The sequence below is a fragment of the Labrus bergylta genome, chromosome 21 (assembly GCF_963930695.1).
Source record: "Labrus bergylta chromosome 21, fLabBer1.1, whole genome shotgun sequence".
NCBI lineage: Eukaryota > Metazoa > Chordata > Actinopteri > Labriformes > Labridae > Labrus > Labrus bergylta.
The window spans coordinates 3439990-3466431 of NC_089215.1; the positions used below are offsets into that span (position 1 = coordinate 3439990).

The window sequence follows — 26442 nt, forward strand, 5'->3', positions numbered from 1 at the left end:
AAGATCAGTTGTTGTTGGTATTGGTCCATCTTTGAGTCATCTTTATCACTTAAGCTTTCCCTCTTTTATAACTTTTAACTGGTGTGATGTCAGTTCTGACCGGTTTCTAATCAGCCACATTCTTCTCTCTTCCCATGCAGCCAGACAAAATCGGCCAGTCCCCGGTTGAGCCCTCGTCAGACGGAGACAAGGTGGACCTAGAGGCCTTCAGCGAGTTCACCAAGATCATCACTCCTGCCATCACCCGCGTGGTCGACTTTGCCAAAAAACTGCCCATGTTCTCTGAGGTGAGCGGTGGTTAATGGTGCTGTGGATCAGAGGGCGAGTGTGGGAGTCCGACGCACACAAAGAAGTGTAACGTACACAGCCAGGCGTCTCGTGTGTGTGTGTGTGTGTGTGTGTGTGTGTGTGTGTGTGTGTGTGTGTGTGTGTGTGTGTGTGTGTGTGTGTGTGTGTGTGTGTGTGTGTGTGTGTGTGTGTGTGTGTGTGTGTGTGTGTGTGTGTGTGTGTGTGTGTGTGTGTGTGTGTGTGTGTGTGTGTGTGTGTGTGTGTGTGTGTGTGTTAAAGAAATGAGTGATTTAAAGAGGTTGGATGTGTCCAGCTGAATTGGCGTTTCCTCGATTGGAGGAGGACCAAAAGGACATGTGGTTGAAAAGTTACGAGTGATATTTAACAACTGAACGGTGCTCAGTGGAGGAAGATAAATCTATTGTGGAAAAAGTGTCAAAAAGATTTAAGACATGAAAGGTTCTTTAAATCTTTGCCGTTCATTAGGAAACAAGGTTTCCACTCAGAGCGTCGTCCTCTGCCAAGGTCAACTGTTGAGGTATATATACTTCCATAACTATAAAAATAGTGAGGATATGATTGTGGCGATAAGTGCCATCCTCCTGTTCTATTTTTATTAACATAACATATTCGACACACTCCTCATTCATTTCAAAAAAGAAAAAACACCTTTTCATCATGTCAATCCTGTAAATACTTTGACGGAAACAGCAGCTTGTTACCAAAGTCTACATATTTAGTTTGTCATAACCTGGCTCAAGGGCCAGAACAGAAGTCTCCTAATCTTTTATTATGGCACTGATATTAAAATTTCTATAAAATGATGAGGTTGTTTGAAGATTTCAGTATCCTCGAGAATGGCAATATCATTTTTTGTTTCATAACAACACATTATATATCCTGTTCATTAAAGCTACTGTGAGGAACTTTATTTTTGTGTTGATTTTGGCGCCCCCTGTGGACAAAGCTGTACCTTTCATTTGGCTGATCTCATCCTGTAAAAGTCGTGTTTTTTTAACGAACAACTTCTCAGCTTTCAGCAGCTTTTCTTTGAAGTAACATCAGGTGTTTCCTTGGAAACGATAAACATGTCGTGTCTGTCATGGCGGCCCAACAGCAGCCCCAGGTTTCACTTCTATCAATAACTATATGTCATCATCCCTCACTCCTCCCTCTGATCCCTGTTTTCGAATGTCTGCAGCACTTTCTCTATAGTAATCTTGCTGACAATCAGAAAACACAACCTCCTTGTTGGCGGTAATAACAAAGGTCAGAGGTTAATGTGCCGCTGATCATTTACCATGTTGCTACAGCTCTCACTAAGTAGACGTTGCTGATCTGGAAGCAGCTCCAGTCGCTGCTCACAATCAGAGGCGCACTCCTGTCTGCCCCGCCTTAATTAGCAACATGTAATCATGTTTCCTCCCCCTGCTGCTCGCAATGAGCCCGGGCGTGATTGGATAATTATCAGGGTAGCTGAGGTATTGTCTAGGGCGACAGCTGCAGAGTGTGTGCGTTGGTGTGTGTGTGTAGGAGAATGAAAACTGTGCGTCGGAGTGTGGGGTGTGAGGTAACTGTAATTCATCTCTGTATTTGGAAACATAAATCAGAGAAACTTCTGAAAGTAGAGGTCATCACTTTTTTAATCAGCATATTTTAGTATAATTTGTTCTATTATGACGGATGCTACTATTCAAATACATGTAAATGAGAAGCTCATTCTGCTGAGGGATAATCCATTAATGTTAAAGAAAGTAAAGAGAAGAAGATAAGGGCAGAGGCGTTTAGTATTCCACACACTGAAGCAGATAATCAACCACGTGTATTATGTTATCGGTTTGATTCACTTCATAATGGATAATACTCTGAAAGAAACTTTTGAATCTGATGGCACAGAACCTGTTTAGCCTTAAATGAGATCTGCTCATGCCAGCGCAGTGAATTCCTGATAAGAAAGCACGAGAAACAAAAAGCAGTCACTAAAAATTAAGCGAGCCCTCCGTGCAAGAATCTTACAAGACAAATCAAGTCCGGGGGAACGCCAATTAATCGACTCAGCAGACGAGAGCGGTGAAACACGCTCACACAAAAGGTGAGATTGAATTCAGCGCAGCGGCATGTCTGTAGATTTAATCAAGCGGGCTTCAACCCCGGAGATTCTAATATGCATGTAAATCAGGGTGTGTTAGTCATAATCTGTTTTCATCTCTTGAAAAGAAGAAACGTCTGCCACTCTTCAACCTTATCCTTAAATAAATATATTTATTCATCTCCCCCTCCTCGTCCTCCTGTGCCTTCTTCTCCACAACGTCTGTGCCTCCCTGGCTCCTTATATCCTGCAGAACTTCTCATAATCACTCCCTCATATCATTTTACTGACCCGCTCCTCAAAAGAAAAAACACACGTTTGTTAAGTTGATTGTTGAGTAGAGTTGGGAGAAAATATAATTATGGCAATATGTCGTCATCCTGAGAGAGACGATACAATCCTCTGTGCCAAATGTTGATATTTAATTTTAAAATGAAGCGGCGCTCTGAGCAGATTTCCCTTAACTCCCTCAAATTGGGCTCATCGTGTCATGACTCCTCATGGTTGTGCTTATGACCCTTAAGGAAGGGTTATTTGGAAAGACGTTCAATAGAAGAAGAAGACAGCAGGATATGTGAAGAAGAAGAAGAAGGGGCACTGGTGGGGCATTGGTTAGTGCACTCGCTCCATGTACCGAGGCTGTAGTCCTCCAAGATGGCGGCCAAGGTTCGAATCCGATTTATGGCTAACGTTCCGTCTCCGACGTTCTCAAACACACTATTAACCAAAAAGAAGGTCCCAGACCGTTAGAGTGTTGTATCGTGATTCCCACTCGAGTTAAGATCTGAGAATAAGTCAAGTTGATTAAAACAGGAATCAATGAATCCAATTAACAGACGTAATAAAATAAAACTAATGTCTGAATTAACTTGAATGATCACTTTTCTATAAGCTATTTGATAGGTTACATATATAAGGACCAGGAACGTTTTTCTTATTTCATGATCTGTCCCTGATAATTACGATCTGATGGGGAATTTTGGATCTGCTGCGCTCCCGTCTCGATCATGCTGAGCGTGCATCAACATGTGTTTTATGTTTTCAACATGGTGACCTGGGGCAGCCGCTTACTGCAGCGGATACGGGAAGGAAGAATATTTAAAGCATTTCCTGCAAACATACAGTTTTTACCCCAGTCGCATCATAATGATTGAGTATCAGCTTACTCAAGTCATCCATCTCAAGCACAGCCAAACATATGAATGAAAGATCATCTGGGATGATATTAACTTCACTAATTGTTTCCCCTTCATTTCAACAGAGGAGAATGAATGTTTGTCTCTCAGGAGGAGTTATGAGAGTGCTGTTGTGGCCGTGGGCTTTATGTTTCTGGGTTGTTTGTCCATCTGTCTCTCCATCCATCCGTCCCATGTTTATGAACACAATAACTCATAAATGCCCTTGAGGGAATGACTTAAAATATGTCTCAAACTTCCTCTTGGACTCGAGTATGAGCTGAACTTCCGTGGTTAAGAGGTCAGAAGTAAAGATCCCCATGACCCCTCGTCCTTTCCATTATCATCCACTGAATATCTCCATGACTAAAACTGCTCGTGATGCGTTTCCTGTCTTGTGTGAAGCACTTTAAATTTCCTTGTTGGAGAAATGTGTTGTCTAAATAAACGTGCCTAACACCTGGGCTCCATACGGGACCGTAAAGTACACAAGAAGATCCCCTCTCCTGGAAATAATGAGGCCTACTAATCCTGTTATTTAGTTTTTAGAGGAAGGCATTTTTTTCGGTGATTTCTGTACACAAATAAATCTACAATCTGGCCGTACTCCTGTGCTAGTTCTGTTGGAAGCCGTGGTGAATGTAGACTGCAGCTTGACTGTCCGACCTGTGGCTCCTTTCCCGCATGTCATTCCCTACTCTCTTTCTCCCTGATTTCCAACTCTATCCACTGTCCTGTCTCTCCAATAAAGGCTCAGAAATGCCCCAAAATAAAAAAAATCTAAAAGTGTTCAAGGGGCGCTGGTAGCCAAGTGGTTACAGAGGCCATAGTCCTCAAAGCGGGCAGGCCGGGCTCGACTTTAATAATTATAATCTTTATATGTGATTTTTCACACTTAAATGTTATAGAAATCAAGTCTATCCTCTGAAAATAACTCTGTGAGTCATGACTGTCTACAATGGGTGTAACACCCGAGTCCCGCTGTCTCTGATGCATTCAGAGTTTTCAGAGTCCTATCTTCAGTTTGTTTACATCGCCAGGACGGCCGGCTGACTCCTCCCCTCGTGTATAAAAGTTGTTTAATTGAGGGACTAGAGAAAAGAAGAATAACATACTGTACTCACTGCTTAACTGTGTTTCTAGATCACGCTCATTTCAGGTAAATTTACATGCAGTGTGACGATACGAGCATAATAAAGATCGCTAGCATTAGCATGCTAACACAACAATGCAGCGCGAGTTGTTTTGGTTTCATGCTGGTGCTCAAGGGCGACATCTGCTGGATCAAAAAATCACATATAAATCCTTTAATGCAATAACTTTCTCCAGTATGCCTTTTGTTGTTGAGATAAGAAAAGCTTTCCGTTAAACATTAAACATCAAAACATTCAACATCCTTTTATTCCACCAGCTACCTTGTGAAGACCAGATCATCCTGCTGAAGGGCTGCTGCATGGAGATCATGTCGCTTCGAGCCGCCATCCGCTACGACCCCGAGAGCGAGACGCTGACGCTGAGCGGGGAGATGGCGGTGAAGCGGGAGCAGCTGAAGAACGGCGGGCTGGGCGTGGTGTCGGACGCAATCTTCGACCTCGGCAAGAGCTTGGCGCAGTTCAACCTGGACGACACGGAGGTGGCGCTGCTGCAGGCCGTGCTGCTCATGAGCTCAGGTTGTTGTCGACTTAAGAACTCATGACCTTAGCTTCCTATCTTAAAGTTAAAACTGTGTGAGAGTGCTTTATAACATCGGTAGGACGAGAGTTTGAGCTTAATGAAATGCAAATCTACATTTTCAGTCTTCTGTACCCTTGGAGACATTATTACATGACTGTCCATATTTTTAGTCATTACCTCCAGCTATACAGAGTTTATATGGAGCCTAATGTGAATCCAAATGATTGTATTACCTGTAGAGAAGAGTCCAATAACTCAGTCAGTGTTTAAAGGAGGAAATCTGAAAACTCATCCCGAATGTGATTAAAAAGCTCTGACTCATAGAAACTCATATTCTGGTTCAGGACACGAGTCGTTTCTGCTCAGAGTTGGAAGTAATAGGATAAAAATAAAAAGAGAAGAGGGGTTGAGGAATCCTGGCCCGTTAGTAAAAATGAAAATGGTCATACAGAGGTTATCCAATGATATCCAGGTTATTAAAAGTGAGACAAAATCGAGGATCAAATTTGTGTTTGAAGTTGGAAGTAAAATTGAATAATCCAAATAAACATTCCTTTGTCCTCTTAAACATTTAATACATGAATTTATATTGAGAAAGAGTTGTTTTCTGTCTGCTCTTTGGGACTGTTAACAACACTATTTAAAAAATTCTGATCACTGGGGGATGTTGGTAGCCTAGTAGCTTGGTGTTGCGGAGGCTGTCGTCCTCTAGCCTGGTGAACTAGCACACACAAACTAGCATTGTTTATAGCTGATGACAAATCATCAAGAGAAACAAAAAAATGGAGGCAAATACTTTAGCTTTTTAGCTGTGTTGTGCCTTCATCTTTATGAACTGTGAACCTATGTTCCCCAACAAGCTAACAAGCTAGAAAACATGTAGCTTTATTGCTAACAAAGATTTAGCTCTCTGTGAGCGAGCTAACCGGCTTTGCTAGCTCTTAGTTAGCTAGCTAACGACAGTCGTTTGCTAACTTTAACTTTCTCCCCTTTAGTAAAACTGTAAAAATGAAAATAACTGAATGCCAGAGGAAGTAAAAAGAAATATTCTGACAACTTAAAAAAAAAAAGATTGCTGCGTCTTTAAGCCACCAGAGTGATGCTTTCTGATGTCACACATCTCTTTTACTCTTCAGATCTCAGTTTCTAGTTTTCCGAGTTAGCGTGTCATATTTTTTCACCCAAAAACATGAATAATAAAACAGTGTTTCTGCCCTACATGAAACAGTTCTTAGATATCTCTTCATCTCCAGTTTTTTTATCTCCATGTTGAATTATTCGTAGCAGAAGTTACAGCTCATAATTAGAAACGATGAAAGCTAAATCGTTTCTTATCAGAGATTGAAAAGATACAGGCTTGATAAGTTAATTTGATACTCTGTTTGGTATTTTAAAAATGCTGCTCGGCCCTAACCCAGTCTTGACAGTACACAGACTATTCTCCAGTGCTGTAAATTAAACATAATATCACATGAAGGCGCTCACTGAGCTGATTCTTTCCCCGTTCAAAATGTTGATCCTCTTTCCTCTCTAATTCAATCTTTCATTCGATCCTTCACTCACATTATTTCTGTCACTCATCATTTCTTCGTCCCTCTCTCCTCCTCTTCTGTCTTGCTTTCACCAGACCGCTCCGGCCTGACCTCCATGGACAAGATCGAGAAATGCCAGGAGACCTACCTGCTGGCGCTTGAGCACTACATCAACTACCGCAAGCACAACATTCCCCACTTCTGGCCGAAGCTTCTGATGAAGGTGACGGACCTGCGGATGATCGGGGCGTGCCACGCCAGCCGCTTCCTTCACATGAAAGTGGAGTGTCCCAATGAACTCTTCCCGCCGCTCTTCCTGGAGGTGTTCGAGGACCAGGAGGTGTGAAAACACGGTTGCAACCAACGGCAAAGGGAAGAGGAAGTGCGGTGCAAACTTGGGAGATGGGAAGGGCCATCGTTTTTTTGTAGGGGAAGGATGGAGGGAGAGTCCTCGAGGCAGGAATCTGCGTTTTCTCCGGTCATCACAATTTACAGTTTGTGGTTTAAAAAAACAAAACTGGAACCAACAATAACAGAAACAACACACCAGCAACAGGAGAGTCAAGCTAACAGAGGATTTTGTTTTTTGAACACCCTCCACCTCTTTCTCCTCCTTTTTCTTACCCCTGTTTTAAAATCCGAGTGGGGGCCCTTCTGTCTGAGCATGATGTCTTATATAGTCAAAGTTGTAGCCATTTGCCAAGACACCCACACAGATACACACACACACACACACACACACACACACACACACACACACACACACACACACACACACACACACACACACACACACACACACACACACACACAAACACAATCACAGCCAGTTCCACCTCAGTTCTTCAGAGCAGCGCTCTTTGCAGGGGTCCGTTCCCCTCCTCTGGTTCTCTTTAGCGGTCACAGATTTACACATTTTGAAGCCTTGGTTCCAGCTCTCGTGCTGGGCAGCACCTCTCAGTATTACTTCTGAAGGCAGTAATTGAAACAAACATGGACATTTTTAGTGCTCACAGTTATGCAGGCACATGCAATCAGCGCACACTGCACATGGAATTTTCAGCAGATGCTTTTTTTTGGCATTATTCTGGTGAAGGCTGTCGTTAAGCTGAGCTGCCAGAAGAACATCATTGTCTATATTCCTCAACTCAATCTGAGCCGTTACAGCTTCTTCTACTTAGATCCCAGTGAAAACCGGTGCTATATTTATAAAAAAGGCTACTCCAGTTTTATGAAATACCTACCTTCATTTGTGTCATTGGACCGGCTCCTGTGACATGCACGCGCGCACACACACACACACACACACACACACACACACACACACACACACACACACACACACACACACACTACACACACACACTACACACACACACGTGAGCAGACTTTGCCTTGTCATTGCTCCTGCTGCTTGTTCCAGCAGCACACTGTCTTATGAATGACAATTAAGCCCTTCTCCCTCCAAGGAGGAACTGCTTTGAAAAAAAAAACAAGAGGAAAAAGAGTGTAGAGGAGGAAGGGAGAAAGTTGGAGGCAGAGAGGAGTGAGGAGCAGAGTAAGAGAGGAAATCAGATTTAATATGCGGATTGTAGATTCAGAGCCAGGGGTCAGAAGCAAATCCCCCACACCCAGCCTCTAAGGAGGTTTTGAATAGCAGCAGCCACCAGCTAGACGGCAAAGCTCGGCCTACAGAAACACACACGAACACTTTCTTTCTGTCTCTCTCTCTCTCTATCTCTCTTTCACTCACACACACACACACACACACACACACACATAAACATGAAAACACACATCACCTCAGAGTAACGTGAATGCCTCATTTTACTGTATGCACTGCATGGCAGTGTCGATATACAGCCCTAACCTGCAGGGTTTGTACAGAGTCCACTCCTCATGGACTCCACTCAGTGTGGCCCCTTCAGGCTTCCATACACATTTGCCTTTTTTTACCATGGGCGTCACTGAGAGCAGGCAAATGCCAAGAAGGCTACCATTTACCTCAAAGTGGACACACCCCCAGGCTGGGGCGGCAATACTGCCCCTGTGGTGTCAGGCACTACCTCACCTCTGTGGACACAGGGCAGCTGCCCACAGCCTACACACAGACATACACCATCCAAGTTGGCGCATGTGTAGATTAACACGCAAATGTGCATACTTTTTTTGCATAGGTGAACACTTGTAGTCATGGAAAGACAAAAAAAAAGAAAACACTCACTGCATACACACACACACCCTCAGTGCTATCACTTGGTTGAAATGAAATACCACTGAAGACAGGAGGGCCGGCCATCCCCCTGGAGGGTTTCTACCGGCTCCAGGGAATGGTACCCATCACATTCGGGTTATCTCTTTTTGTTATGCGGGACCAAGTGTCATCTTTTGAGATTTTTTTTTTATTTTTTATTTTTTTGGGGTGGGGGGGGGATTTACCTGTTTCTGTCAATCGACTCACAGAAGCGACAAAGGACAGCGTGGTTGTGCAGCCCCGGCTGACACCCGTCAAAGCAAGCAGCAGAGAGGGAGAGAGATAACATGGAGTAACTGAAAAACCCCGTAGTGGCCCACGTCCATTGAATTAGAATGCACAGAAATGACAGTCTCCTTCTGCATCATGGCGATCTTCCACAGTACACTCATGATGACGACCATCGGATCCTGGTCAATATTCTCGCGGAAATAAGCTTGTATCGTGCATTAGACGCAAATAAGTGGAATGTTCTTAAACCGAAAAAAGAAGCCCCTCCGAGAGGCGACTCAAAAAAGCTCTTTTTTAGTCTCATGCACTTTAACAAAGCTCACCACTATTACAATCATCTCCGTGGCAGATATCGTAGTGTACTAGCCAAACGACCAGTTAAGAATGTTGATTTGATCAGAAAAAGCCCACTCTGTTCATTCCTATTGTGGGGCCAAGCCAAATCTAACTGGGTTTACCACTCCAACGAGAAGAGAACGCAAAAGAAAGAAGAGACTAAGAGAATCTATTTTATACTTAATGCCGAGCAGTAGATCATACTGGGCACTTGTACAGGATGGGTGATCTGAAGCCCTCAGGAGTAACCTGCGCAGAGGAACGCGTGGCAAGGGATCGTGGGTAATCGTCACAGATGGCCAAGCCTCACTGAAGTGTATCTGGATGGAGGGAGGATTGGAACATGACCTTTGGGGCACAATGGCGGAGTCCGGTGTGATTCCAAGAAGAATCCCCTTCATGAGCGTCATCGCCCCCCCCCCCCCTTCAGAGATCCACCACCTGCCCTACCGTACTCTAAACCATAACAATGCCCTTCTCTGAGCCTAGCTCTGACTAAATTGCACCCCAACCCCATTTTAAAGGCCCCCCACCCAGCTAGGCTGGAGGGAGCTTTTGCACTACTGCAACTAATCAAAGTTTAACCCCCAACCCTTGTTGGATTGTTAGTCAGTCCCCCTTCTGCTCTGTGTAAAACAGAACAGAATTGTAGCCGTGGCTGCTCTGTGGAACAGAGGCCAGCAGTCCCAGTGGGCCCAGTCCCCAACCTGTCCCCACGTTGTCAGTATTAGACCTACAGCAGTTGACCCTCAACCAACCCAACCAGGGGTGCAGAGACCCCTGCGAGGAATGGAAGGAGGGCTGTGAAGCACTTATTAAATCCTCCCTTTAGTACCCATTTTCCCATCATCCTTCCTATAGCAGAGTGACATTTCAAATTCAGAGCCCCTCCCCCCAAAACATCATTATCCCCTCTCCTCTTCCCTAAGCACCCTAGCTATCATACCTAATTACCCTTGAGTGGGTTGTCCCCATTTTGGCCCCAAATCATTGACATCAAACGGGATCCAGGCCTCTCCCTTGTGAGACAAGGCTGGCCATATTTGCTCCTTTAGAGCGGCGCCACCGGATGAATGTGAACGGCAAAGCAGCAGCAACAGCGATGGGAACGAGAGACTTGTGCGCAAGAATGTGAGGACGCGAGACGACGAAGAAAGCATGGGACAAGAAAATACAAAAAACACAGCAGAGGGCCTCCAACCCTCGAGCGCCATCGTCGACATGGCTGAGAGAGGGTGGCGTGGCCGTTTGTAAAGACGATGCTTACAAACACTCTGATGAAGGGGAGACAGCGATATAAGGAGGATGTACGGTCTCCTCTTCAGCTCCCACAACAACCCCCCCCCCCCCCCCCTGCTCCCATGCCAGCTGACAACCCCAGATGTCCCCCCCTCAGCTCCCCGCCCCAAAAAGGATAACCTCCAGCTTTCGCAAGGTGCGGATCAGAAAGAGATCCCACATTCCAGACATGCAGTTTTGGAGTTCCAATACGTCTTTGAAAAAGAACTGAAAAAGAGAAAATAAAAACACTTTGATGTCCTTTGTTCCCGTGAGCTGACTGGGTATGTGTGTGTGACAGAAGGGGTTATAATGCTGCTTTACCTTCTGAGTCTGATTTAGATTAAGAAAAAAAAAGATATATGAAATGATTATAAATCCATGAAACAAAATGAAAAGAGATGACTTTTAAAAAAAGACTCCTAAACAAAATGATTGGAGATTTTTTCATTTTATTTTATCATTGTTTTCTTATTTTTTTTGTTTCTGTTTGTTTTTTTTGACGCTTAAACTGCTCTGTGTAAAAAAGGAAAAAAAATACAGCTGTAGTCACTTTTTGACCATGCGTGCAGTGTAACATAGAAAATATTTCACTTCTTTTTTTTCACATCTATAGTTTGTGTTGATAAGCCAACTGATCTGTTTGTCTGTGTGTCTGTTCAGCTGTCCGTCCCCTTTTATCAGGAGGAATTTACAAAAACCAACAAAACAGGAATTTCTTTTTTTTATATTTTGTTTTCTTTTTTATGAAATATGACTTTGGAGAAAAAAGAAAAAAGCTAAACAGGAAAAATAATGCAACAGAAACTGAAAATACAAAAAAAAAAAGAAAGAAAGAAAGAGAAAAAAAAAGAAACAATCTTGTCATACCTCACACAACACAAAACTCAAAGGAACTTGGGAGGAGTCATATTCTGCAGGCACATGTGAAAGTTCAGAGATGCATATATAGATTTAAAAAAATATGTATATGTTAAGATAATATGTGCTTGTGTGTACGCATCAGTAAAAAGTTACAAAAGGACTTTTCCCTCAAGCTTTGAGGCTCTCTATCTTATCGATTTGGTTCTTGGAAGATTGGGAGAACGACGTCAAACACGAGATATTTGTTTGGCTGAGACATCGTCCGCTAATGTTAGCGCTTCTCCAACTTAAAGTCTACAGACAGTAAACTCAAAATGTGAATGGCCCAGAGACTGAGGGATGAAGACTTTTGTAATGGCTGAGTGTTTTATGGTATTGAATGTAGCTGACAGGACGGGGCTGGACCTGAGCCCGGCACCCACAACCTAACTTCCACACACCAGCAGAAAAAGGATAGTGGTGTCACATAGACGTTACAAAACAACCAACAAAACTGAGAATATATATTGCCCATCTGCAAGGTGCAATACTATGTTATGTATTTTTGTATGTTTTCTGTTTAGATTTTTTTGTTTCTTTTATGTTTTTTTCTTTTTTGGCCATAACCAAGGATGTAAATACAGAAACAACACTCAAGATTTATTGCAACAGAGTAAATTTAACCGCTCCATCCCGCTGTCAGAAAAAAAGCTACGTAATGTGTAATGTTTTCAAACATTTGTATGTATGCACTCTCTCACATGTGCATGCCGTTTCCATATTCATAAGTGCCCCGTGACATTAATCATAAAACCCTGTGCCTCTTCTTGTTTGCAAAGAGATAGATTCGTACCCCTGATGTTCTCACAACTTCAAGACACGCTACACATGGATACCTTTAGTTGTGTGTGTGTGTGTGTGTTTTTCATCTGTGGAATAGTTCTTCCAAACTTATTGATTTGAGTGTTGCCAGCAGCCACAGTGGCTTAAGGTTGAGTCGAGCTGCTGGGTTTGAGTGGGAGGTTTGAGAGGGTTAAAAATAGAACGATAGCAAGTTGTTATTTGAATGTCAGCTAACGTGGCTGCAACACACCCACATCACATAGTTAGGAAAACTCAACAATGAATTTCCCCCCATTTGTGCGCTCCTCCGTCGCCTCCAAGAAGCCAGCCTGAAGATCTTTCATGCAAAGTTTTCTTGATTCAAAAACAGTTGGGCGTAATCCTGGACCAGTTTACAACAGGCTCCGTTTACAGTAAACCCTTTTCAAAGTCTTGCAGCCAAACAACAGAATTCTACACATGATGCTTTCATGGACCCTACGCCTCTATTATGGGTCTCTGATTGCTAAATGCTAACCGCAGGAGCACAACAGCGTGGTACCAGAAGCTGTTAAGAAACACCAGAGAAAGAAAAACACGTGCTTGGTAATAGTCAGCTAAAGCTAATATAGCTCGCTAGCAACTCAAACTATAAGTCTTAAAATGTGACAATGGCTAATCAGCTAACTTTACCACAAATGTCGCTACTATGAAGCACTTTCTTGGTTAGCTAACTGACATAATAACACCTTTCAACCCCTTGACGCTATCGTCCCCAAGGGGAATATCTTCTTCACAGAACATAAACAAGAAGCTAGTTGCTATTAGACATTTTTTAGTACTTCTAAATTGATTCTTGGATGTCACACCTTTTGTCCTAAATTCAGTTACTTTTCTTGGTTAGCTAGCTTAGGTAGAACGGTTCTACTGGTAGAAAAAACAGCTCTGCTACTACCATCAGCTGTTTCAGTAAAATATTGGTTAGCATGATAGCTAAACTCATTTTTTTGAGATCCTGTTGCTGTTCAAGACACGAGGTGGAGTTTAAATGGAGTCTAAGATCATAATGAAAGTTTAATGTTCTTGTTTTTTCAGCTCTGACTGGTTAGAAGTGAAGATATTTCAGTTAACAACAGACAACCCTAGCTGCAGTGATTTGTGCTGTCAGTCAGGGTTTCAAGGCTGGCTTCATGGGGCTCCCCGTCCCTCCATAGTCGTTATGATCCTGATTTATTCTCACATGTTGACACATTGGACAAGGGCGGGATATTGTCTGTGATGTTTTTGGTTTTATGATTGTGTTTGGTCCCTCTCTATGCCAAATGTAGACTTTGTGAAGACATGCAAGTAGCAAGATGTCTATGCAATTTTCCCTCCAGCTCCCTTCAAAAAGACGAGCTCATTGTAACAGCTACGAGCGAGTCTTTACTTATGAAATCAAATTCGGCCTGGCTTGAATTCCGGATGGTTTTTTCCATAACCTGAAGACCCTGCTCCCTTGTGTGTGGGCGAGGGTCACAACTACTCTGACCTTTAGCCCAGCCGACTTGGCTGGACCTACGGGTCAGCAATTACATTCTGTGGTCCGGGTCTGGGGATGAACAAGTAGGAGGGGTTCTCTGGATGTTGTGGAGAATAAGGATTCTACGAAATGTGCTGTTTTTTGTAAACTGCTCGGAAAGTGGTGTGTGTGTACATGTGTTTGTGTTCTCTGGACGTCCGCAGGATGCAACATTCTCATCGTTTGGTGGGTCGATCGTTAAGACCTTGAATTCAAATTTTTTAAATTGAACCCCCTTCGAAATAGGTGTGTGAAGCTTTAATTGTTTTTTCTATTTTGTGACCAAGTAAATGTAAAATCCAAGAGGATTGTGGGTGGCTGATCATCAGCGGGATGTACATTGCAATAGCGAGTTATTACTCCATTACCTCCACTATCGATGCATAGTGCGAGGTTTTAAAGTATCTACATCCCCCACTGATAAATCATCAACCTGCTGACTATCATAGTACTTTAGCACTTAACTAAAATGCACTTTGAATGGCCCAAACAAACCCACAATTAGTGGAAGAATCTTTGGCAGTAATAACTGCAACAGAATAAAAATAAAAAATGGCACCCGAGCCAATCGCCTTTTCCACTCTTTAAGGTTTTTACGAGAATAGTTTAACCAGAAAATAAACATCCCTGCAGCCTTTAGGCGGAGACGCTTAATGGCTAATTATAAAGTTTACAATTATTTTTTAATGAAGTGCAATAATTGAGCGAACAAACCCTTTTGGCGTATTTCTCTTCTCATCAGATTTTATTTATACATTTGTGGGGAAATAATAATCTCATGAATACTTATCAAAAAGCGCCCACCCGTGAGAGCATCAGACACACACACACACACACATGTACACGCACAAACACCGACCACTTTTTGTGACTGGGTAAAGGAAGCTATTGAAGGATTCTCTCAGGTAAAAGAACATTTTCTAATAAATGATGATGAACCTTAGATGAAAACACATTGTTAGCTCATCTTTTATTTTTGTCTTTCTCAATTCACAACCAACGATGTCCCTTCTTCTGTCCGTTCTGTGTGTGTCGGATTGAAAAGGTGTTGACATCCAGGTTCCAAGGATTTGGATCCTGGGTCCACCTCACCCACAGTCATACCCTCATTACAGTGTTGACCCTGAAACAAACGTATCTCTGCATGTGTGGAGGTGGGAGTGTTGTGTTTGGTGTGTGTGTTTGTGAGTGACGTCTGATTGGGACCGGAGCTGCTCTGTATGGAAGCCCATTACTGCCAGGAGAAGAAGTCAAAGTTGATTTGAATTTTTTATGCCAATCAAACAATCAGTTTGACATAATAACAGATGGATGGCAAACATTTAGCGAGAATGTGGGTCATGTAGGATGCTGAGTAACTTCCAGGTGATGCCATAGAGACAGCATGAGAAACATCTTGAAGAGAGAGACTTCAAAACTCAACCCAACATTCACACCTCAAAGAAATTAAACTTTTCAGCAGGATAATCACAACTTAACTTAAATAAGACCGAGGCAGACATTGCAAAAAGGAAATGGTAACAGGTGGGAGATCTGAAGTTACATTGTGAGTTTAAGCTGCTGTGAGGAGTTTTTAGTTGGTTATGAAACAGACTTCAGTTAAAGTTAATTGTCTGAGTCACCAAAGATAATGAAATTATCAGCAACACAATTTTATTTTTCTGTATTGGTATTTCCAAAGCCTCAAACTGCTTCCACTGGGAAAGTGTCAGATGAAGTGATGCCAAAATAAAGCCTTTTTTTGTGCAGTTGTAGTGCCGTGTACAGGATACTTTCAGGACAGGAGAGAAGAGCTACTGCTTTGTTAATAAGGGTCGCCAGAAATCGACATAAACAAAAGTTCCTCAGAGATGCTTTAAGCAGAGACGATGGGATATGGTATAATATGTGAGTGCAGCACGGGAAACAGCATTACTAGTCCCGAAGGAAAATGAAGAGATACTCGAGGCGACATTCTGACGTTTTATGTAAAAGTTCTGACAAAAGAAAGCAAAATAAAATATTCTTAACATCTTACAATTTCAAAAATCAAAAACTAAACACAAACGTATGTCTTCATAATTTTGAAAAACTGTGAAAAAATATTTCATATTATTTTTTTAGTCAACATAAAGGAAATAGAAACTCATAAGTTGTAATAGTCTATTTAGGTTTTCTTTACAGTCTTCTAATTCAGTGAGTGTTTTTATTTCCATCATGACTGACTCATCCTGGTGGAAATGGGCTTCCATAGCAAAAAGTCATGTTTATTTGGGCCAGCATATTATTTATTTCAACAGTCCACTTTGATGGGAAATAAATCACACTTTGACTTTGACTAACAAAGACGTGCCAAAGTGAACAACAGCAAATTCAGCTCTTTCTCTCAGTAAAAGTCTCCATCTTTGCATTTTTGCTGCCTCTACGGTCAAAGTGCCAGCAGCAATATCTCCTTCTCCCAGTTGGTTAATGGTGTGCATATATACGGCAGTAGTACATGGCTCACATCCAAGCCGGGCCCCCATCCACCCTTGAGGGGGGGGTGGGCAGAGAAGCTGGCTTTGTTCCTCCGTCCGCAGGCCTGTTCTATTTCAGTGCGCTTACTCTTCAAGCTCTGTGATGTCCTGAAAGGCTGTGCATGTATATAAAACGACGACGTGCATGTGAATGTCAGCGTCCATGTCCATGTGAGAGAAGTGTTTGGTGTAAACATGTGAGCCGTCCGCTATCAACGTCTGTCTGTGTTGCTGATATCCGACCGACCAGCTCCGCTCTCCTGCCTGAATCTCCCAGAAAAGCACCTTTTCAGGCCGTGGTTTGTGACAGGGAGTCTGTCAAGCAGAGTCCATGTCACAGACTTGTATTTTTTTTCCCCTCTGAAGAATGTAACTTGTGTTCAGCAGGCTAAGGTTGGTGAGGTTGTAGAAAATGAAAATTGCAAGAGTGGGTGATGTTTCATAAAGTGAAGCTGAAAGGATTCCCCACAAACAAAAAGCCAGACTTTTTTTGCTCGCTGATTGCTGCTGCTGCAGTGCGAGGCCGGGCAATTGTGTTTCTCTTTTCCAAATGATGGCCTTATTGATTGCTTTTGTATCCCTGCTCCTTTGTGGTATTGTTCCGCAGCGTGTTTCATGGGGCACTAGAGGATTTTATTATGAGGTTTGCACTTAAGAGAATGGATGCTGTGGAGTTGAATCCCTGGTAAAGAGTGAGTTAGTGTGCTGGATGGTAAGCAGCTGAGGACTCCCAATGGAGATTTTTAAGGTTATCCCAACACATAATTTTAAATCCAAACCAAACCCCCCTTTTATAGCCACATAAACACAAGAAAAATCTGTTGAGAATATTGAAGTTTATGAGCTTAACAACGACGTGAAAGCGCCGGATCTGCTTGTTGGGCGCATCATCAATCTGCTTTGGACGAGTTGAAGATAAAGACTGTTTGATATTTAACTTGTGACTGTTAGCATTCTGTTTGGACGGAGTGTGTTGGAGTCGTGTCACTAGATAGACGTAGACGTAGACATTCCCCCGTTTCCTTCATGTGATGGCCAGAGGTTCTGCTTGTCAACAGGCAACCGCTTGGGGCCCCAGACCAGTAGGAGGCCTTTTCAAAATTTGGCTCAAAATGTGCAAATTAGGAAACCTCCCTAAGAGGGGCCCCACCTGACAGCACTCACCGTCGTCGCCCTGCTGAGCGTCACATCATTCCTTTGAAAACCAAAGTTTGTCACTGAATGAAAATGTCGAGCGAGCGACGAGACACTGGCAGAAATAACGGTGATGGACGCTGGTTGGCGGCGGCCCCCAATTTATTTTTTTTGGCCACGAGATGTTCTGAATAGCTTTGAGCGGACACTGTCTGTTGTGAGTCCATTGCCTAGTACACCAAAATCCCGAGACAAAACTAAGAGCACTTATAGGAGGTTTGTGAGGCGGCGGGGAACTCGTAAAGGTTTTGTGCTGCTCAGACTATCTACGAGGAGATTTATTGTCATGGAGATATTTTTGTAAGCGGGTTGGGAAAATCACAAAGCCTAGACAGATAAGAATGTACACAAAATGAATTCATCTATCAGAAGTCTATCGATCAAGAGTTATACATCAGAGATTACGGAAAAATTTTGAGGAGGTGTATTGCAGTTTGAGGAGATTGTTTGTGCTTTGGAGAAAAAAATATGCAATGTTTGTCAGGTTGAAGAAAAAAATAAAGAACTGCTCAGGTTTGATCAAATTATTAAAAAAAACAAAAAAAAAACGGCCTTAAAGGGTGCTTTCCTCACGTCCTTCCCTCGTCTCCTGTGCTCTTGATCCACGTCCTTTGTTCTGTCAAACACCCTCAGAGAACACACACCATCAGCGCTCGCTCGCTCTCTCTCTCTCTATCTCTCTCGCTCTCTCTCGCTCTCTCGCCCACTGTTGTATGCAAAACCAAGAGGACAGGCTCTCTTTTCAGAAGACCTTAAAGAAAAGGGATCAATTTGTTCTACTCTGTAGCAGGTCCAAGACTTTTTAATGACACCAGCAAAAATCACCAACAGCCACCTCTTTAAGGCTACATGTCCACTGGGAACATCTTCTCTACTGTACCACCTTTTTTTTTTTCTACACGATGGGAAAAAGTGTTGCATGTACAGAAAAAGCTTAGCATGCTTATAGGATGTCTTTTAAAAAAAAAAAAGCAGAAACACTATGCTTCAAAGTGGTATCTTTAACAGCAGGATCGATGTTTTTCGCTTCAAATGTAAAAAAAAAAAAAAAAAAAACACCTGGTGGACGCAACAAGTTCTTCAGTACGTCTCGTACGCAGCAGTTGGTGGTGGTCGATGTTTCCATGTAAGGCTTTTTTTTCTCAAGATGCGGTTTTGTTTGTACAAATGTCTTTGAACTGTGTGTGTGTGTGTGTGTGTGTGTGTCTGTAATCACTATTCTACAATCCACTGTCCTGTTTAAGAAGTTCAAAATGACTCTGCCGCCTGTTCGGAGCAAACAGGATGTGCATCATCGACATCGTGCGAAATCAAGAGAAGTAAACAGTGAATGTCAAGACGTCTTTCCATCCATCTGAGTGAATGGACCTGAGCATTGACAGCGTGCAGGAGTTTACTTTGTCTTGATTTAACACGAAATGCCAGTTTCCTGTCTGGAAATTCAAACAAAACACCTCTTTGCTAACTTTTTTTTTTTTTTTTTTTTACATAAGTATACAGTATATATGTATTTCAGCAAATTCTCCCGATGCTGAAGTCAACCTCAGAATCTTTCTCTCTGTTTTGATGTCTTTATTCCTTTTTATTTTCTTGGATTTCTCAAGGAACCTGTTCAGCCTGCTCAGTATATTTGTAACTATGGAAACACACTCTCTATACATATAAAAATATATATATATACATATATATATATATAAATATAAAAAAAAACGTCATGACGTCAAACCAGCAGACAAAACAACAAAAATAAAGTCACCATGCAAAATGAGCTATAAAAAAACACCTTCCCTACAACAGCTAACACAACTACTTTTCTTACTTTTGTATCACTCCTTATGAAGTCCCCCTGCTTCACTGTGACTGCAGAGGCTGCTGGGAAATCTATGATGTGTTCTGCAGACACTCAGGGGTCACGACCTGTCCGTGCAGTATCAGGGTTTGTAGATGGAAGGTGCCAAAGACGGGGGATATGAGGTGTTTTCTCAGTTATGTTGAAAGCGTGTCAGCTCTCCATGAAGACGATCGGCAGGTTTTATTACCACAAACAGACAGCAGGGAACAACAGAGTGCAAGAGATCGAAGCAAGATTGTAACCGGTCCTGATCCAGGACTAACGTTGTACATGTCATTTCCTGAAAACTGGACATTTCAGCGTCTAAGCGGCTCATTGGACTTTTTGTGGGGGAAAAAAAACGTGTTAGGATATAAAAAATTAGAATCAGTTTGAACTTCTTTGCAAGCGAGAAATCTTTTTTTTGACAAGATTACAACATCAGTGTTAGGAAAGTGCAAAGTAACAAAAACATGACCATGAAAAGTCGCGAATGTCAGCATGAGCCATGTTTCAGATCGCCCAGAATTTCTTCTTCACTTACTATGTGGATTCTAAGCTCAGTGCTGCCCCCAGTGGTTGATTTTATAAAGAAAATGACAGTATTGCTATTTGTTTTGGACATCTTTGGCAGCACAGCGTCACATTGATTTTACATGAAGTGGTTGATCATGGATATATTTGGGTTCACCTGTAAGGTTCCAAGATGCCACCGCAGACTATGAATTAGAAGTGGACATTACCAGTGTGACGTCATGTTTTTATGGATTGCTGTGTGATGCATCTAGTTGGTAATTTTGACTCAGTCATTTTGGCTTTTTGTCACCAGAAGTGAACAAGAGGGTGGGTTCAAATTGCTACACCCCTATCATAACTAAGAGGTCGTCATCGTGTCTTTAAGCGTACCCTTCTTTATCGTCCATTTTCCTCTGAATGAGACACTAATCTATAAAATATACATCATTCTGTTTGGAAGAAACCTGAAACTAGCAATTGAAACCATGAAATTGTTGGAATTGTCTTTACTGAGGTAATAATTAAGTGAGAAGGAGGGTCATTTTCTCACAGACCTCTATACAAGACTGTAAATCTTTTTTTGCAATCAGTGCTGTTGATGCTTACTGGCAATTCAAAAGAATGCAAATCTTTGGCACGTCCACATTCGCTTCACTCGTCCACTTTTGGTACAAAGTTTATAAATGCAGCCACCTGAGCAGTCTGCCCCCTACTGACGATTAGAGAGAATGCATGTTTATGCTCTTCACCGTTTGTCCTCGTCTTTGACACTTGGTGGCTACGTCCACACTTAAACATGCTGCCAACATGTCCTAGTGGCCAATGGCAGTACTGCAATGAAAAAAATCAGATAAAGATTTGTATTTCTTTAACTTAAAGTCAAACTAGGCCAACATTTCAAGCCTTGTGTATAACATCCACCATCCAGTGATTTACAGACATCAGTGATTTCTTCTTATTTGGTCGGAGATGTTTACTTTGCACTGCCTAACACTAACTGATACTTTCAACCCAGGAGGTTTGCATTTTTAACATTCTTCCTCCGCTATATTTTCTGAGCTGCTGAATACTGGAATGTCCAGGTTTTTTGTTTTTGTTTTAATGTTTCATGTTTCTGGGTCAGGACATGCATAAGGGAGATTCCTAGAAAGCATAAGAACCCAAAGGGAACACAAATCCAGATGGTACAGAGCAGTTAAAAAAAAAGAATATATCAGTGCGCTTGCAGTGTATGACAGAGTTAGCAGCAGGTACTTTGGAGGGCCGGTCTACTGCCACAGTGAACAGAGGACACAGTACGCAGGGAAACACATGGCCATTCACTGTACAAAGAGTAGAGCTCTCTCCTTCTGTCTCGATCCAGATGTGCCACATATTCTTCTATTTTCAGGGTAGAACAAATACTAGTTGAAAGTATTTAAATGTTTATTCACTCTGCGTGTCACAGCGCAGAGGAAACTATGTAATACTACAAACCCCAGGTTGAAAACCAGACGACAATAAGTATCTGGAAATATTATTATATTGTTTTTTTTTATTATATATAAGTTTTATTTAACTCTCAGATGACTGTCACAGGTATATAAAAAGCAAAGGAACAATATTTAGGATTCATTTCCACGAAGCACAGGGGTATAAGACACATGCAAAGGACAAACAGTCGAGCTTTAGGCGCCGCTCTGGGCTACAAAAAAAAAAAAAAAGGTACACTCTGACTTGTCTTTCAATAAAACACACATGCAGGAAACCTCCGAATATCTACTGTGATCTCCTCTCACACCACCCACACCTTCATCACACTGAGCCCCTTCTCACCTGGACCTGTCCTCCTCGTTATTACCCACCACGCCCTCGCCCTTTGACCTCCCCCTCCCCGTCCCCCTCGTCCTCCTCCTCCCTGCCAGAGTCCAGTGGGTGGTGTGATGTCAGGTTTTTGTGGTGGGCTGCTTATGACAGGTCCAGACAATCAGCGTGTTTGTAAATGTCAATGTGTGATTTTCAAAATTCTTTGTTTATGGTCAGGGTTTTAAAGGAAGATATTTTTATGGTAATTGTCGCTGGTCTATTTTACTATATATTTATGTAATAAATATGTGACTAAATTGACATCTCACTGGCTCTTTTTGGCTCTCAGTTGTCCGGCCAGCTCCGTCATGTGCTGGAGGGTTTTCATTAATGGACTAATAAATAAAACCCACAAAAAAACTGTTTCCTGGTTATCACCTTATTGTCTCTTTGATCCAAAGTTCTTCATTCACTCCCAACATCTCAAATACTGCTGCTGCTTGGTTTGGGGTCCTTAGCTTCAAAGTGTGATGATATGGGTAATAAGCTCCAGTTTGAAAACAGAAAATTAAGAGTAATACATTTCCTTCTTTCAAGGATTTTGTTTTGGGGCCTTTGCCTTTATTTAGAGAGAGGTCAGTGGATAGAGTCAGACATTGGGGAGAGAGAGAGAGTGGGGAACGACATGTGGGAAAGGAGCAGCAGGTCGAAATCAAACCTGGGGTCGTCTGCCTGGAGGACTGCAGCCACCGTACATGGGGCACCCACACTAACCACTAGGCTACCAGCGCCACCGCCGACATTTCTGATGTCTGGTTAGACTTTTAAAATAAATCAGCAACATTCAGTTAAAGTTTCAAAATAAAACATTCACACATTTGTCTTATGTTGTGGATTCATGTGCATCAATTGTTCACATGTAGCTCTCATTGTAAGACGCCCGCTTTTACTTCTCAAAGTTATTGTTAGATTTGGGCTCCAAAAGTAGTGGATGTATTTGACGTAAAGACATGTATGTGAAACAGGGGTGTGTCCAGAGGGGCGGCATGGCCCCCCTGAAATCTGTTTGGCCACCCCAAATCCTAAATTATGATAAGAAAATAAAATGATATTTATGTTCAAAGTAACTGTTAGAGCTGTGTTGAAACATACTTCTTATAGCTTTTATAGCTTTTATGGCGTTTCAATGGCAGCCTATTTCTTATGTTGGTACTTTAAACTGTGGATTTGGACATCGAGTACTTCTTATTTTAAGTCTGTAGTGGAGACCGAAATGGTAAATTGATGCTGTTCAGACATGATTGTGTGCCTACATACCTGCGTCGGTCAGTTCTCCACTTTGGCCACCCTAGTCCAAAAAGTCTGGATTTTCAAGGCTGGCCCGGGTCACTCCGTGCCAGCCCGAGGATACACCGCTGATGCCTCCCCTGCATGAGTCAGTGCCTGTGACAGAAAAGTCTGAACAAGCCTCTGAACACTATAGGAGGAATACCTTTTGTAGAGGAAAACATGTTTTTGTTTTACACAAGAACTAAACATGAGACTTTAGCGCTTTAGTTTCTACTTCATGACTTCATTGCTAAATAAAACAATTAGATGTAGAACAGCGTCTATAAACGGTGCAGTGTCACATTCTGACATGTTGGATCCCCGACCAAGCTTTGGGAACAAGAACGTGCTGACACGGGCAGATAATAAAAAAGTTGCCCGTGTATCATTTCTGGAATCCAAACATGTGACTCTGAAGTGATTGTTAAAAAGTTCTTCATCGGTGCATGAACCTCCCTCAAACATGCTCTGCTGTCCGCAGGTTTCAGTAATAATAGATGAGAATGTAAATGTCCCTGTGTACCATAATCCAGCATGAGCACTTAATCCTACTTAGATTGAGGACAGCTATGTTCACCAGTATTATTCCTGCAGCTCCCTTTGGCTTTTTTTTTTTTTCATAATTGCAAAACAATGTTGCATGCAGCAGAAGGATGTAAACTCAGTGGGCTGAGATAATGGCTAAATGAGGAGTAAACAAGGTTTGTGTGTTTAAATCCGTGTTGGGCGGACAGAGAGCGGCGCTGGGCTGGCAGCACTGCTCAGTTCATCAGCACATGTGACGGCACATCCTGTCTCACTTATTGACAGATCACATCAGATGTCTCTCAGAGTGCTGCGAGGTTTTCCCATCGTGAGACAGCTGGTCACAAGTCGACGGCTGCTAATTCTTCGACCAAGAGTGATTCGTCGTCACAGATGGGGAGGCTGCTCCCATCGGTTTGCATTCCTAATCCTAAAAAAAAATAAAAATGCTTAATTCAGTGAATCTCTGCTCCTGGTGTGTTATTACCCCTCCATGAGCTCCGGTCTGGTCTGGTGTACTAAAATGCTGGCTACACCGACATTATAAATCATATCATGGGTTTATGATACATGCTTCTGCAGCAAGTTGGGGCAATTTGGATTAGGGGTTAGCATCTCAGCAAAATGTAGAAAGCCTGTCATCAGCTCCCTTTTGAAACCTTAGACTCATACTGCACAAATATGGAGTAATGTGTTGCTCCACTCGCCCCCCAAAAAACCTTGAGAAGCAAAAACAGAAGTGCCATATCGAATTGGATTTATGGTCCAGGAGTTTTCAGTTATTGGTTCCTTGCAGAGGATCCAGGGTGGAGTCTGACCATGAAGAGGAGAGAGAAAAAGACTGTGAAGGATGATGTGGGGGAAAGGTCTTGAGTGACGGGACAGGTTGTAGGAGGTCACCTGAGGGTGACACGGCCAGTCTGAGAGCGTATCACCACCTGCTGGTCAAAAGATACGTTAAAAGAGCACGTTGAAGGAATCATGGGTAATAGACACAGTTGCTCAGGTGGGTGGAAATTAATATTCTGTATATTTAACAAAATATCAACATGACAAATTAGATTCAGTAGAAGTGTATTATAACTGTAACTATTCAAAGAAGATAAAAACAATTACTGACGGACTGAGGAAACGCCATCATGAATTCTTAATGAGGAAACACAGCAGAGTAAAATGTTAAAACTGAAGATGGAAAATAAAATTTAAAAAAATAGTGGAAATAAATTAGAAAATAAAACACTAAAGCACAATTCAATAAGAAAAACTAAAATAAAAACATGAAAGCTGATAAATAAAAATATAATAAAATGTATACGTGAGACAATAAAAGAGACTACGATATAAAATATGTTCATAATTTATATCACATATATTTCTTTATTTCCTTCCTACTTCCCTCCTTTCTTTCCCTCTTTCTGCCTTCATTCCTTGCTTTCTTACTTCCTTGCTTCCTTCCTCCATCCCTCCCTTCCTACTTTCTACTTCCTCCTTCCTTCTACAATATAAAATATGTTCATAATTTATATCATATATATATCTTTATTTTCTGGACTGCTGCTGTTGTCCGTCATGACTCATCGGCAGAAGTGTGTAATCGAGTCCCTTGTTGAGCAGCAGGTGATGTGCACGACTTAAAAGGTTGCACTTCACGAGGAACACGGGGTCCTTCTGATGAATTTGCCGTAGGAAAGGGGGATCTTTTCACATGAAGTTGGCCATGTGGGTTGAAGCTGTTGTGGGGGCTGTGATCTCACAAAGGCAGCTTTTCAGCCAACCAATCCCTCACTCGCTGTTTGGACCATAGCCCGGCCCCCTCGGATCGCCCTCCTTCTCTCCCCCTCTCTCTCTCTCTCTCTCTCTCTCTCCCGCTCATGTGTGTCATACACACATACACCCTGCCGCCCTCCCTCTCATACACACACTTCATGCTCCGTCATAGCAGGAATTTTCCACTCAGCAGCGGGAGAACATTGCGGCCAGCTGTGCTGTCAATTGCAGTCCATGGTCCAAATCTCAAAGACTGTCTGCAGAAAATCTTCCAACCTTTTCCTGACTTTTATTTTTCATGTGCAGATCTACACACATGCACTCAACCATAATGATGAAAAGAACATGATGTACTGTGGCAGGAAGAATCTTTATTTCCATCTGTGATTGTGCTCTATTCCTTGCAGACATGATTATATGTGTTTACCAGGAGTGCACACTAAGTATGGGACCCAAGGGAGACAGGATGGCCTACTAATGCCCCCCCTCCTTGTCTCCTTTACTCCTTATACACTCTCTCCATCTAAACAATCTTACATGGATCATCTCCGACCGTCTGTCTGCTCCCTCTCTCTCGTGTCACCGCCGCTTGCCATAGAAATACCGCCTATACTCTCAGGAACATCAAGGACAGCCGTGCACATGACCCATGTGTTCTGTATACATTAAAGGCCTCTTATGTAAGTGTGAGCCCAGCCCCTCCTCCCCCTTCCTGTTGCACATACATTTCCCTGCATGCACTCAAATCAGGTCAGGTGAGGACGGCAGCGGGAGAGATATGCATTGGAAATACATACGTAATCCTGTAAGTCTACACCGCGCAGAGGAGGCCAAGGAAAGGAACAGCTATTATAAACATCGGACGGATCCAAAGCAATGTGCGCAAGTGGACAAGAAAAGAGGGAAAATAAATAGTT

At 42.5% G+C, this 26442-nt stretch overlaps 1 protein-coding gene across 2 annotated transcripts in view; it reads left to right on the forward strand.

The window, feature by feature from the left end:
* Positions 1–22328, forward strand: part of thrab (thyroid hormone receptor alpha b) — a 174410-nt gene extending 152082 nt beyond the window's left edge. For both annotated transcript variants that reach the window (XM_065949342.1, XM_065949343.1), the window contains 3 exons: positions 141–287; positions 4964–5222; positions 6854–22328. In XM_065949342.1, coding sequence (XP_065805414.1) covers positions 141–287; positions 4964–5222; positions 6854–7104 — 657 coding nt within the window. In that variant the 3' untranslated portion in view covers positions 7105–22328. The remainder of the gene's footprint in view (positions 1–140; positions 288–4963; positions 5223–6853) is intronic.
* The last annotated feature ends 4114 nt before the right edge of the window (positions 22329–26442 follow it).